The 14,354-nt window shown below is 39.1% G+C and overlaps 1 protein-coding gene across 1 annotated transcript in view; it reads left to right on the top strand.

Annotated features, from left to right (window-relative positions):
- Positions 1–401: 401 nt before the first annotated feature.
- The window catches only part of DLK1 (delta-like 1 homolog (Drosophila)), a 75,516-nt gene continuing 61,563 nt past the window's right edge, over positions 402–14,354 (top strand). Inside the window, exon 1 of the mRNA XM_009328475.1 lies at positions 402–453. Within this exon, the coding sequence (XP_009326750.1) occupies positions 402–453 (52 nt within the window). The remainder of the gene's footprint in view (positions 454–14,354) is intronic.

The following is a 14,354-nucleotide window of genomic DNA, read 5'->3' as shown; positions in this document are numbered from 1 at the left end:
CCGGTTGAGGTTTATCCAGTTTGCGTCTGTTTGGATAATGTCATCTTTAATAGTTAGGAATTTAAGCCAAACCTCTGGAGATGTTTTCAGCCAAAATTCCTGGGGGATGAGGAGGGAGGAAGGCAGCGTGAGGATGTTTAACAGTGAGTAGTGGCCTCGGTAAGAGGGCACCCACCCACGGATGAACTGTGCTGCTAGCAGTAGTGCTGGGCATGCAGAGGTGTCTTGCTTGGCCAGAGCTGGAGGAGTCGTAGTTTTCCTCTCAGTCAAAGGCTGCAAGTTACCACCGGCCGCACCGCCGGTGCAAGGGGTGATGGGTGCCTCCATAGCCAGGGAGGTGGCACAGGCGGGCGAACTCAGGCTCGCCCCTTCCCAGCTGCTCCCTGCCCCTTTGCGCAGGCATGTCCTCTGCCTCCAGCATGGAAACCTCTGTTGCCTTGCTGGAGGCTTTAGGCAAGAAGGGAAATGTCTTTTGGTATTGGGGTGGGGGGGAAACCCATCAGTCAGGTGGCCTAACTCTGGAACAGGAGCCCAGAGGCTGTGGAAACTCCATCCTTGGAGAGATTCAAACGCACCTGGGTGCAGCCATGAGCAACCTGATTTAACCCTGAAGGTGGCTCTGCTTTGAGCAAGGGCTGGATCAGATGGCTGCTGGAAACCCCTTCCAATTTACCTTATTCTGCGGCTCTGTGACTCAGCGATCTCTCGCTGCCAGTGGCCCATCTGTCACTGCTTCCCTGCCACAGGCTTTCCTTCAGAGGAAAAAAGATTTTTTAATCTGCTCCAGTCAGATGCCCAGCTCTTCCTAAGAAAAATGCCAGTATTTGGTCACTCTGCATAGTGCTGCTGCCTTTTTCTTTTTTTTCTTGTTGGAGAATCTTTAATATTCCCTTCTCTGGATGTTTTACTTTTTTGTCTTGCATCCATGATCTCTGCCATTCTGCTCAAGGTGTCTGTTTGCTGACTGATGGGTTGAGCCCACTTTGCTCTGCTGATCACCTTCCTGGGATAATCCTGTTGAAGGAGAGGTAGGATTGCTGAGTCCCACATCACCTGCCTTGTGGTGAATGGACCTCCCACACCTTCTTGTGGCAGCATCTGCCTCTGGTTTGAGACCCTCTGTAGGGAGAAGATGATCAAAGTCTGTAGGAATGCAAAACGTTAAGAGATGGTCCCCAGTTTTTCAAATGTCTTTAAATTTGAAAATAAAAATTGTGTTGGATTTTATTAAAAAGGAATTTCCAAAACAAGATGTTAGTGAATCTTCATTAAAAAGAAAACAATACATAAACCTAAGAATTTTATGAAAGTGGAAGTAAAACAGGATCACCAAGATCATGTGGTGTTTGCCATGGAGTACCAGCAGAGTTCAGAGGCAAAGCTGCTGAGCTATTTATTGAGTGTGCTGCATAACACAGTGCTTTAGATGGTCTCAGTGCAAAGGAATATTAAGGTGCAAAAGTAACACCACTTAAAAAAAAAATATACTCAGATGGCATAATGTACTGTACACCAGTAAATCTGACCTCCATACCAGGCAAATTAGTGTTTGGGGGGAAAAAAATAGAAAACACAACACTGCCCCCCCCCAAAAAAAAAAAAAAAAACAAACCCAAACCCCACCCTAGAAAAATGTTAAAACTTACAGAAGCTTTTATTAGGCATATAGAGGAACAGCTAATATAGCTATTGTAAAAGAAGCCTTGCAGTGCAAATCTGTTAGTTTGATGGGGTATGTTACTAAAACTCAGTTGATATATGTTTATATATTCAATTTTTATGTCTATATTTAAGTCTTCAAAAAGCTTTTGACCAAAGTTTCTCATTGAATGCTCTTTTAGAAACCAAAACTTATCACGGGATAAAAGAGAAGGTCTTTCCCTGGCTTAATAACTGGTTAATGGATAGGAAACAAAGGACTAGAACAAATTTGCAATGGAGGGAAGGCATCAATGACACCCCACAGGGATCCACGAGGGGATCTGTGCTATCCAGCATGTCTGTTGGTGTCCTGGAAAAAAGATGAAAAGTGAGGTGGCAAAACTTGCTGATGAGAGAAAATTATTCAGCATAGTCAAATGGGAGTCCAGCTGTGAAATAGGAATCTTACACAAGTAAATGACTGGGCAATAAACAACAGAGGAAATTCAGTGTTGATAAAAGCCAGTTGAGCTTTCAGGGAAAAATAACCCTAAATATACATACATGCCAAATATCTCTAAATCAGCTCTCACCATTACAGGAAGGAATCTGGGAGGGATTTCAGCTAATGCTCTGGAAACATCACTGTAATACTCAACTGTGGTAAAAAAAGCAAAATAGGGTGGTAGGAAGTACTAGGAAAGGAGTAAGGAAGTAAGCAGGAAACATGGTTATGCCACTATTCAAATTCACAGTGCACCTGCATCTTGAACAATACGTGCAACTTCGCAGTTGCTCCCTCTCGGGTTACAGAGGAAATGAAAAGCAGTAAAGAATGACAGCAAGGGTGATGGGAAGCTTCTGTGTAAGGAGAAACTAATTGGATTAGTTCCCTTTACCTGAAAAGATATGACAGAAGGCAGATATTCTAGATATGATACAGTAAATGTCATGTAGGAGATGGGTAGGTAATATTATTCACCGTTTCTGAGAACACAGTAACAAGTGAATAGCAAATAAAATGCTCAAATATCAAGTTGAAAATGAAGGCAAGGAAGTATTTTTTCCATGCAACTCCCACTGCATGTCTGCAGGATGCTGTGGATGCCAGTAGCTTAGCTGGGTTCAAAAAAGCTGTTACACATGCCAGTGGAAGGAAAATCCAGGTAGGCTGTCATAAAGAAGAGGCACAGCTGCTGGTTTCCATTTCGGAGGATATGGAAGGGTGTTTCACTGCACACTTACCCTGTTATTGTCCTCTGTCCCGTGCAAAGATTGGGGAAGATAACTATTCTTACATTCTCTAGTAAAAACTTGTTCCGGACTTATTCATTGAGGATCACACATTGCTACTGCAAGAACAAGTTTTGTAGTATCTATCATAGGCCCAACCCCAAACACATAGGGTCAATGCAGTCTTATCACTGACTTCAAAGTGCTCTGCATTGGGGCCTCAGATGAAATCTCAGCTCTGTTACAAACTTTTCCAAAACTGATGGATTTCAACAGGGGCAGGATTTCACATAGGTTCCTAGTATTTCTAAAGCGTAAGAGGAATGTCTCTATTAATGTAGCTGAGTTTGAACCATGAGGTTTTTATGAGTTGGGGAGTAATGGATTGTATATTTGAAAGGAAATGGAAACGTGTTTGCCAAAAGCTGAGAACACTGCAGATGCATTCTTCAGGATAGTTTCATGTCTTTCAGTCAGCCCAGTGTCAAGAATATTGTTTCACACATTCCTAGGTAATTAATGCTCCCCTAAACAAATTACAACCCTGACTGAGCAAAGGTAGAACAGCTCTTCTGGACTCAAGTGTCTGCAAATGCATCTTTTTCAGCTGATTTCAGATGGAGAACTTTTAAAAGCTGATGGGACAAAATATTATGGGCTAAAGAGTAGTTAATCTTCATTTAAGGTATGCTTAATATGCTATAAGTATACTTTCCTTTGACTTATTTTGACTTTGCTGCTCTCCAGGCCTAATTATGGCCTTTATTTATGCACGCAAATAAGTAGGGCTCCTGGGCTACCATCTCTTGTGTGTTAGCTGGCTGAGATACAGGAGGATATAGGATTATAACCATCTTTTCTAAGGCCAGCAGACAGCTTGGAAAGCACGGCTGTGAATGCTGCTCCCTGTTGCGTGGAGCTGCTATTGCTGCGCTCCTGTTGAGCACTGGAAAGATTTCAAAGATAGCTTTGTTTTGTGCTCAGTAGTAGGAAATGTCTTCAAGTCGTCATCTTGCCTTACACCTAAATGCCGTGAGCCATGCTCATTTATGTTGTGAAACCAATCTGTTTGGGAAAATTAACAAATCTTAGTTTGTAATTAAGCCTAGTTAAAGCCACTTTTACTATAAATAGTTTATCTGGGCTAGAAGCCATCTTCTATTGTACGGCTGACACGAGCAGTGCAGGATAATAACACAAAAGAAGGATCACTTACCAGGTTTTATTGGCTTAAATAGTATCTTAAAATATTTTCTGTATAGAGATAAGAGTACATGTTTAGTATAATTAACAGTTACAACAAGCTAAACTGTTAAGTTATACTGTACAAAAATAGATACAGGAACTTCATGAAAACACGATACTTGTACATTTTCTATAGTTCCTGTAGCTTCTATAGTTCTAGATAAACTTGTAATCAAAGTTAGGCGGCTGTAATCAAAGATGTAATCAAAGTTAGAATGCTACACTGAACTGAATCATCAATACCTAACCTCTAGTTATCCCTCATCTTATGTAGGAAACACAAAGCCTTTACACTCTGAACTGCTGAAAAGATTTGTAAAAATGGCTTTGGATGCTTTAGTATCGTATTCAAGTCTTTCCCTTTTTCCCCTTTTCTATTATATAAGAAAACTCAAATTACAGTTATTACAAAGCATACTTCCTAATGTTAGGTAACTGATTAAACAAACAATGTGGATCAAAGGAAATTCAATAATTATGCATCTAAGTCTGCATCTAAGTTTTAAAAATGCCATGTTTTTAAAATGATGAATTATTCACAAGTCAAGATGAAATGGAGAATATTCCATCTTGTGCTTTTGAAGTGTCATCATATTAATCTAGGCCACTTTATGCACATCTATAGTCTTTTCATCTCTGGAGATCTCTGCAAGATGGTGGGTTCATGTCACTAAATTTCTGTTGGCAGAGAGTCAAGAAACAAGTATTTTAAAACTTACAGTTTATTACTATTGTGATTCAATTAATATTCAGGATTCCTAAAGGAGCTGTGAATGATATGATCTTTTTTCTTTTTCCATATTTTGTTGTTTCTGTGGTTTTCTTTTCTCCCCTCCAGTTATTTTATTTATGCATATTTGTTAGATTATTTTTTTAATTAGTTACCCACATCCTCAGATATTCATTTTAACCTTTTCTTCCCTGCCCTCGCTCTCCACCACCCTAATCAGGCAGCTTCAATGTAATTCTGTTATTTAGAATATGTATAACTCAACAGCTGGATCCAAACTAAAACCCGAACACTTAAAAAGAAAAACAATTGAGAGAAATCAGCTCCAGATGCAAGTTTTTCACTCAGTCCCTATTTTTGTAAGATTAAAAAAAAAAAAGGGAAAAAAAAAAAAGGGCTGGATGTCAGTGCTACAGATTTGTGTCTACTTTCAAACTTTGATGGTTATTTTTTCAAGAATGAGGTATGTTTTCATTCAAAACATTTAAAAGCATACCCTTCATGGCTTTGTTAGACTAGTCTCTTACCAAGCAAGTGCAAAAGTAACAATGCCATAATGTCATTTAAATGGGAGAGTCTCATTATGCCTTTACCATAACAAAATCAATAAATGACCTGTGGGCTTGCTAAATTTCAAAATATAAAGAATATGCAACAGAAGGCTGGGGTTAATGCATGCAGGCTGATGCTGGGTGAGTAGGGTAAGATGGGAGCTAGGCTATATTGTATATGGGGTGTATGACCCACCCCTCAAACTGAGATCTGATCTGCCCCCCAGTTTGCAGTTCCTCTGGTCTAAGGAGCCTCTGGCTCATCTCAACCCCTCCTCAAGCCCCTTCCTCCATGCAGTCAGTCTCCCTCTTCCCGCCCTAGAACCAGCTGTACCCTGAAGTTCATCCCAGTTTTTATTCCTACTCAGAGCTCCTCTCCTCACAAGGTCAGCCTTCCTCAGATCCTCGGAGCCTCTACCCCTACCCCAGCACCTTTCCCATGAACACACTCACCTAGACATCTTTAAGCTTTGGGTTTTCACATATTGACAATAGCAAATACAGGATTTTTTTTTTTTAAGGCAAGCATATACTAGATAACAGGGTACAATTGTGCCAGGTTGGAAAAGAAGGCTATAGGGAGAGTGCTGTAACAGGTTGGCCTTCCCATCTGGACCCCTCACCCCATTATGATTCTTGAGTTCTTCATCACCCACTTCTCCCTCCCTTCTTTCCGGTGTTGTATTACAGATAAAACCTTCAGAGTTCCTTGATTTTTGCACCAGAATCCAACAGACTTTAATGAATTTTATCTCAGCCATAAACATTGCAGTATGGTGTTATAATATGCTAATGACCTGCCTGCACAAATTGTTAATATGACCATCCACAGAAAGTAGAGTATGCTGAGCTCAGCTGCCTCTTTCAATATAGGAAGGAAAGGAGCCTGCAGTACCAGTCATCTCAGAGTCTCAGAACTGCTCACAGTAAATGAACTGTGTATAAAGAAATACTTTACAATTCAGATGTTTCCTGTGTACTTGTAAAAATGAAATGATCCTTTAATAATTCTCAATCAAAGTACTTATTAATGTTCTTCCTTCAAATTCTTTATAAACGTTTCAGTAACAGGATTTAATTTTCTGGCTAATAGAGATAATCTTAATAATTCTGTATGTGAAGTAGTGTTCTTGAGTGAGTTCCCTTGCTTGCTCTGAATATTTCTGTACAACCCAGACAGTTTTATTCTAGCTGAAGTATTTATAATTTCTCCTTAGGGACATAGGGGACTAAATCCTGTTTCCACAATGCAGGTCTCACTACTAGAAACTGATTGGCCTCAGAAGCACATGAGGCTGGTGAAGGTGTTTCCTGCAAATCCCTTCCTCTCACTTCCATTGAAAGAACAAAGAATGGCCCCATGAAGGAGACATGCCTTCTCCTCACTTTTCAAAGGCATAGCCATATGAAATAACTTTAAGGAGAGAGAATAAGTAGCAGGTGCTAAATCTGTTAAGTACTGAGGCTCCTTGGTACGAAGCATACACTTTGCCAGGAGACCCCCAACAGGAACCTAGCAAAAAGCGTATACTCTATGGGGTGCCTAAGGTTTGCCAACTGCTGATAAAGTTGGAAAGACAGACACAATGCCCCATTCTTGCTTAAAGGGACATAGGTGAAAGGTAAGTTACCTGGCTCACTAGTTCTTTCCTTCCCTCATTAGTTCACTCTTTGTTTCAATGGTATTGTGTTAATTACTTCTACTACAAGCAAAATGTCCTGAATGCATTGCAAAGAGACACCAGCTCCAAAGATGATAACAGCAGCTTTGATGAAAGAAGACAGATTTTCTTCTTAAATATATAAGAATTGCAGCACCTGAACTCCACACCGTCTGCCTGGACAGAAAGAAGGATTCGGCTTTATGGTTTGTAGACCTGCATAGCATGGCTCTGACCCTGCTGGGACAGTACCATCTGTGTGGTCTGTTGGGGAAGTGAGCACATAGGTGGGTTATACAGTCATAACAAATTATTTGCTGGAGTTATTGTTATGGCAGCTTATGTCAGATCGCTTGGACAGTCAAGTTAGGAAGTTTTGTCTTGTCAAATAGTCCAGTTCCTGTCTATGCAGGTAGAGTTCAGCGTTTCCTGGATCTGTAGGTTTTCTACAAAATTGGACTCATCTGTATTTCTGTGCCAAATTATCTCATAAGACTTAGTTATTTCCTTGTGTGGGATGACTCATTTTATGAATTTAATAGTTTATAACTACATGTGTCTTTTGACTACAAGCCAGTCAACAAAATAACCCAAATCTATGCAAAACAATTGCAGGCTAAGAGCTCTGTTCATTAGAGATGATCTATGAGTTTTTACAAACCAAAGAATAAGGATGCAAATCTCTGCTTTACACCTCACAGTCAATTCATCTGAACTTTTGACAGGGGACAGATGCTTTTCTTGCCATATGAAATTCTTAGAGACAACAAATTAAAAATATAGTGTATACAGCTGTTAGGGTCTGGGATGAATAATGGCTCAAAAGACAGCAGCTTTTTGGAAGACAAAAGGAAGAGTGTCTTTCCCTGACCACTGCCTTTCTCTTGGATTATACATGTTAAGAAATCTCTGCTTTATGTGACTTATTATAGGTATTTACAAATGGAATCCCTGCTTCTGCCTGACTCTAAATTAAATTAAATATCGTCCTAATTACCTTTACTTAGGATACTATTCTCATTTGAAATCATGCGGGCAATATAAATACAGGCATGCAAATTGATAGTATACATTTTTCCTTTACCTTTTGACACACTCCTTTTTCTAATAAAATAGTAATTACTATTTTGAATAATAGTAATGAAGTGCCAAGTGCATTTGCCTGTCTTTTTACATATCAAGACGTGCTTGAGCAGAACTCAAAAGCCGTTTCAGACTTTGAACTAATTTACGTCCTTATGGCTGTTTCCACCTGAAGAAGACAAAGTAATTTAAAAATGGAAATGGTTTCAAGCTCCAAAGCTTCTTCTGAGTTACATCTGAATCAATGTTCTCATATGGAAAATACAAATCCAAGAATGTTGAATGACTTTCCTGAGGTACCTTAAAGTCTGTAACACAGCTAGGAAGAAATATAAATGACAATTCTTCACTCACCTTATTTGTGGGGTACCTACAACCTGTCTTTCATTTTCTTCTTTTGGGTTTTTTTCAGTTACCACTGCAAAAATTTCTAGCACAGAATTTGTTTACATTTATTGACTCTTTTATTGTACATGATTTGATTACTTCTAGCTGAGTAGATCTGGGGGATTCTTCTGTACTTTAGGTGAAAACAACACATAAACAAACGGAATAAAAAAGATCTTTGCAAAAGTGAAAGATAAATAATTTCTGCAGTAGGAACAGGTTATATAGCATTTAGTTATTAATAGCAAAACAGCCTTAAGACTGCTACACCAGGAGAGTGGAGATATCCCGGCTAAGTAGTTAAGACTTCATGTGACATGGATGTGTGTGTGACAAAACATGACTGAATAGTAACTTCCCTCAGCCTCTTATCTAGTTCTGGTCGTCCCACTCTCTTGGTGCCTGGTGGACAGTTTGACCTTTTGATTTTTTTGTTCCCTATGGATGTACCCATAGTAAACTAAGTGTGCCATGAGCATTCCCAAGTACTTAAGCCAACTGTCATAGAATGGCTTACATCTGGGCTAGTAAATTAACTTGCCCCTCCAGAAAGGAGCAGCTGCACACAAACTGCCCGTTGGAAAGGTCTGTGGTGTATGTGAGTATGAAGTTCCTGGGAATGCTTGAATTTCCTGGTATAGACGTAACCCGTGGAGGAGTGAGGTGAAATGCAACCTGGACAATCTGAAGGATTGTTCAGTTTTCCTCAAAACACACCCTGTTTCTTATTTTTTGAACACATCAGCAAGAAGAACTCAAAGCTTTCATAGATCTGAGGGAAAAATATGCATGGAGAACTTGAAGCATATATACAGCTTTGATCAAGCTATAGAAGGTTCGCAGCATCTAGGTCTTCATAGATTGAGTATCCCTAAAAATACACTGCTGACTCTTGCTCCTATTGAGTTCCCATGAAACTTATACCATTCGCTAGTGAGATTTCATGTGTGATAGAAATCTTGCTGGCAATGAGACCTTTTAAGCTTTGCAGATAAAATAACCAAAGCCATTTGGCACATATCACTAACCTGAACTGACACCATCATGCCATGACTACAGAGAAAGACGAGTTGGGTCATCTGATTGTCCATTCTACCTTTTACTTATGATTCTGCAAATTGTGCAGGTTTTCAAAGGTATGCAGTGCTACATAACAGACTATTTTTAGCAATCTATTTCAGGTAGCTGTAAGCTCTGAAATCAGGCTGAGAAGAATGAGGCTGTCAGTGAGACTGTGATCTTCATCTGGCTGTTTGCCGCGCTGAGTCGTGACATGTGCTGTCGTGAACTCAAATCAGTTTTATATGCACAAAACCTATTTTAAAAGACTAGGAGAGCACTTGGGAAGCTTCCCTTCCTAGGAAGTGTTAGATGGCCTCAGAAACTCAGCTTGGTCTCTGTGCATGTACAATATTATTTAATTGTGCGCTCACATTTTTTTTTCTCCCCCCTCACAGGAGGACCACTTCCTCACACTTTGCATAGTATGAGTGCTGATCCTTTAAGCAACTATTTTATTATTTGCCTTGTGTCCCTGTTCTGTAGTGTCTGTTGTTCAAGCCCATATATGAAGACAAACAAATAAATTTCCATATGGAAAACCTCAAAGTTTCCAGTGACTTGTCTTCTCATGGAAATTTTTAATTTCCCTTGAAAGTGGTGGCAAAAGTTTTCAGCAACACAAGGGAAATTAAGTTCATTTCACAGGGAAGTTCAGTGCCTGATTGCCCTCCAGTTTGGGCTCACCTGCCTCCTGAAAGTTAAGGAACTTTGATGCCCTGATGGAGTCTTTGATCAGGTCTTCCCAGTTTGGCAGCTAAGGTGGCAGGCAAGTCATCAGGAAACCAGCCAGCCATGGGACCTGGTAGATCTTGAAGAAAAATGTACTTTGAAATAATTAACTATTTATTTATTTATTTATTGAGAGAGAGAGTTATCTTTTGCTGGAAGTTGTCTGGCCAGCTCTAATTGCAAAATACTGTACAAACAAATCCAAGTATTTGATATACAGCTTTGAGCTTCGTCCATTTTGTGAAAGAAAAGAAAGACTTGAACAATATTTGTCACCGTCTTGTAGCTTTTATTGTGGATAATGAATATTCAGCATGTTATGTTTCCAGGAACTTTGGTAAAAATAGCACAGTATCCTTGTTTTAAAAAGTGATGAGCATAACTGTGAAGAATTACTATGACGCTTTTCCTTCCTCTTCTTCAGTCTGGTTTGTTAACTCCTTATACGATAACACTTCTGCTCACCATCAAACTGCCACCTCCTCAGCAGACAAACCAGAGAAGCATGTAGGCACAGACATGTGGAAAAGTGAGGCTGGAGGGGAGTTCCAGGTGTTCCCTCTGCTCTCAGCTTTGTGGTGGGATAAAATATATCTGAGGCACTCTTAGCATATTTTCATCTAACCTGTTCGTCAAACCTCCAGAAACGTTGCAGCTCTACCAGTGCTTAACACTACTTATATTTTTCATCATACATAATCTGCTGCAAACAAATGATGAACAAATACCTAAATCTGTATAACTGCCTTTTAACACTTTTATCCTTACCTCAGTGTCCAGCATTTGTCAGCCTTCTTGTTTCTTTCCACTGGATTCTCTCCAGTTTGTCATCTCTTTTGGTAATTCGTAGTATGTGATCCAGTTTTGCAGGTGACAATTTATACCTTATCTGAAATGGTTCTATTGATGCATCTCAGAATGACATTTGTCTCTTTTGCAGTAGGGGGTCCAGTGGTCCAGTATTAAATTGTGTTCAGTTTGTCACCTAATATAACTCCCACACCCCACATCCTTCCTCCTCTACTACTCTGCCCAGGTTATGTTTATATGTATGTTTATGTAGTTTATATTTGCTAGTACAAGGGCAAGGTTTCCTTTACTATCTTTTTATTTCATTTCATCCTTTTGATACATTTTCTAATTTATCAGCAATTGCCAATTCTTCTGATTTCCTTTTTTCACTTAGAATTTTTTTCCAAAGGGACCCTACCAATATTCCCCAGAGTCTCTCGAAGCCTACTTTGGGAGCTCATTACCCTTATTGCGTGAATTTGCTCTTTTTTGGAGTTCAGAACTGTGAACTCTACTATTTCATGCTCTCTTTCACTCCACTTCCATCTTCATTCCTGTCCAATTCCTTTTTATTTTTCAGGATCAAATATAAAACCAGACATTTGTAATGTTATAATTTCCTTTGCCTTCTGAAACAGAGAGGAGCTCCCAGCATCTTCCAATCCATTGGAGGCAGCCAAAGTGCTTTCCAAGATATGAATGACCCAAGTTCAAGTATTTCTTCTGCCTCATATTGAGCAAAGAATTGAATCTGAGTAAGAGGCATCAGACTACAGCGTCAGTCTCCCAGGCATAGTGGATATTCCACTAAAAGAAATTTAGAGAACAAATCAGTCATTGTAATCTACACTGAGCTACAATCCCGTGGCAACTGGGTTTTCTGAGATGAGAGAGTGTTTGAGGTCTCTGTGGCCTTCAGGATCTGTTTCTTTCTTTCTTCCTCATGAAAGTTTCACTAAAACAAACACTTTCTCATTAAGAGTTTCAGTTTCAAAACAATAGTATTGGCCAATGTGGGAAGGAGGGGCAGGGCAGGGAATCTTAGTCAAAACATTCCTAATCAGGATAATTTTTATTTAAACAGTACAGATCTACCTTCCAGCTACATGCGTCAAATATTGGCTTCCACACAAAGAAGAAGAAGTGAGATTGTTGTTATCACTTCAAATGCAATGTTGGAGAGCTCATAAAACAGCTCCAATTATGGAAATCAACAGATGTCACCAGACTGTGATGGATTTTTGTTGAGTTTTAAAGCTTGAGGTGTTTGATTCTCCTTAAGAATGGTGAGCAGACAGGGTGGATAGACAGGTAGGAAAAAGAAAGGGCACTCTGACCTACAGTACTTTTAAATTCACTCATTTAAATAAATGCACTTCTCTATCACACTAGGACCTAAATGGATAATGAGAAAGAAAATAAGGATGTGCTCTGTTAGCTTTAGGTACCATTTGGTCTGAACCAGAGGTATATTCTTATGATTCATGCAGAGATGAAATTTGGTAAACAAAGACTGCATAAAATGAACACTGTTACTTAGGGCTTAGAGAGGCATCTGGCTCTAATTTTAGTTAAGCTACTTCTATTCATGTCTCCACCCCCATCAGTTGTTGTCTCTGCTTCTTTAGGCTTTTGTTTTCAATTGCCATCTTTTGTGCAGCAACAGCTACACCGATACCAGGATAGTCCTTGCTTGAACCTTAAAACATGCCTAAAACATGCCAAATGTAAAGATACAAAAGGATGCACGTGACTTCAGAAGCCTGAAGTTGAACATCACAGAATTAGCGTGTTACAGAATATTAAGAAAATAAGTGCTTTTCACAAGAAATACATGCACGGCAAACCTCTTGGGTTACATCTTCCTTTGTTCTAAATGCCTAGTTCCCATGAAGCAAACTTTTCAGATCTCAGTACATAGTTGACCCTCACAGACTGATATAAATTATGGAATGTCAGAAGTTTCTTAGTTCTGTTGATATTATCATGGTTGAAAACAATATTATTTTTTTGTTATGTTAACTTCTCTTCTGCTCAGAGAACTTAAATTTCACTAGACAAACTGCATAATTCAAAAATTTGTTATTAATATATGTGCCACTTTTATTCAGTTCACTTCTATATGAAGATAAAATTGATTTATAAGCTTTAGTCTCTATTGAATATGAATAAATCAATTACCTTGCACATTATCTTGGGTGTTTATAAATGTTTCTATTGGCTTGTGTTTTTATGAATGATCATATATGCAGAAGCTTGTGTTTGAACATGCAGCTCTGACCTCAGAGGAAAGTGATCCAGAACAGCGAGAGAATGCATGATGAGGCTGCACCTTGCAGCTCAGCCCTATACAGCTATAGGCATTGTGACAGCAATTCAGAAAGGTGCCAACGCTGTTACAGGTCAATGAAGTTTGGGAGGGGAAAAAAAAACCCAAAACAACAACAAAAACTTTCTTCCTTAAGAAGGGAGTCATGTTGCAGAAGAAAGTTCAATAACTATCAAGGGTATTGAAAAGGAAACCCCCTTGTTTTCCTGTCTAGCTTTATGAATTTTCAAGACTAAGCATTTTCTATAAATGCCATTGACAGCATTTTATGTTACAAACAAATTTCCAGAAGCTTCAGGAAAACTTTATGAAAGATCTAGTCAAGCAGTCATTGCATGAAGGCACTGTCGCCACTTCTTAACTATGATTTTGCAGACCACAAGGGATTAAAAGGTTAGATGCACCCAGTACAGAGTTAAAGCTGATCTAAAGCCTCATTAAATTAAACCTGGGAGCAGTGAAGTCAATAGCACTTTCACTGACTTCAGCAAAGAGAATTATCTGTTTAACTTGAACAGTGTATAACTGTGACCAATCATTTCCCTTAAAATTTCATTATCAGTTTTAGCGTGTAACCCAAACTAGACATCACTGAAAGTTACTTTCAAGCATGTGTTTGGCATGAAAATATCTCTGCTCCAACAACCAACAGTTTTTGCAATCATCAGAACCAGTCTGAACTTATCAGTGTGCTGGCTGAATATATCTTAATAGCTGTACATTCAACAAAAATCTTTGATATTTAAGAACCATAATGCTAACAGGCCATTTTCTCTTGACAGATTTTGATTATATTTAACATACTTTCTTTGATGTTTCCAACCACTCTACCTCATAGGAAAGATATAGGAACACAGAAAAATTTGATACATTCTCATCATCATTTAATAGGTCCATAAAGGAGTACATTG

Source organism: Pygoscelis adeliae, unplaced genomic scaffold (genome assembly GCF_000699105.1).
Source record: "Pygoscelis adeliae isolate BGI_AS28 unplaced genomic scaffold, ASM69910v1 Scaffold130, whole genome shotgun sequence".
Classification (NCBI taxonomy): domain Eukaryota; kingdom Metazoa; phylum Chordata; class Aves; order Sphenisciformes; family Spheniscidae; genus Pygoscelis; species Pygoscelis adeliae.
This window is presented reverse-complemented; position numbering and strand designations above follow the sequence as displayed.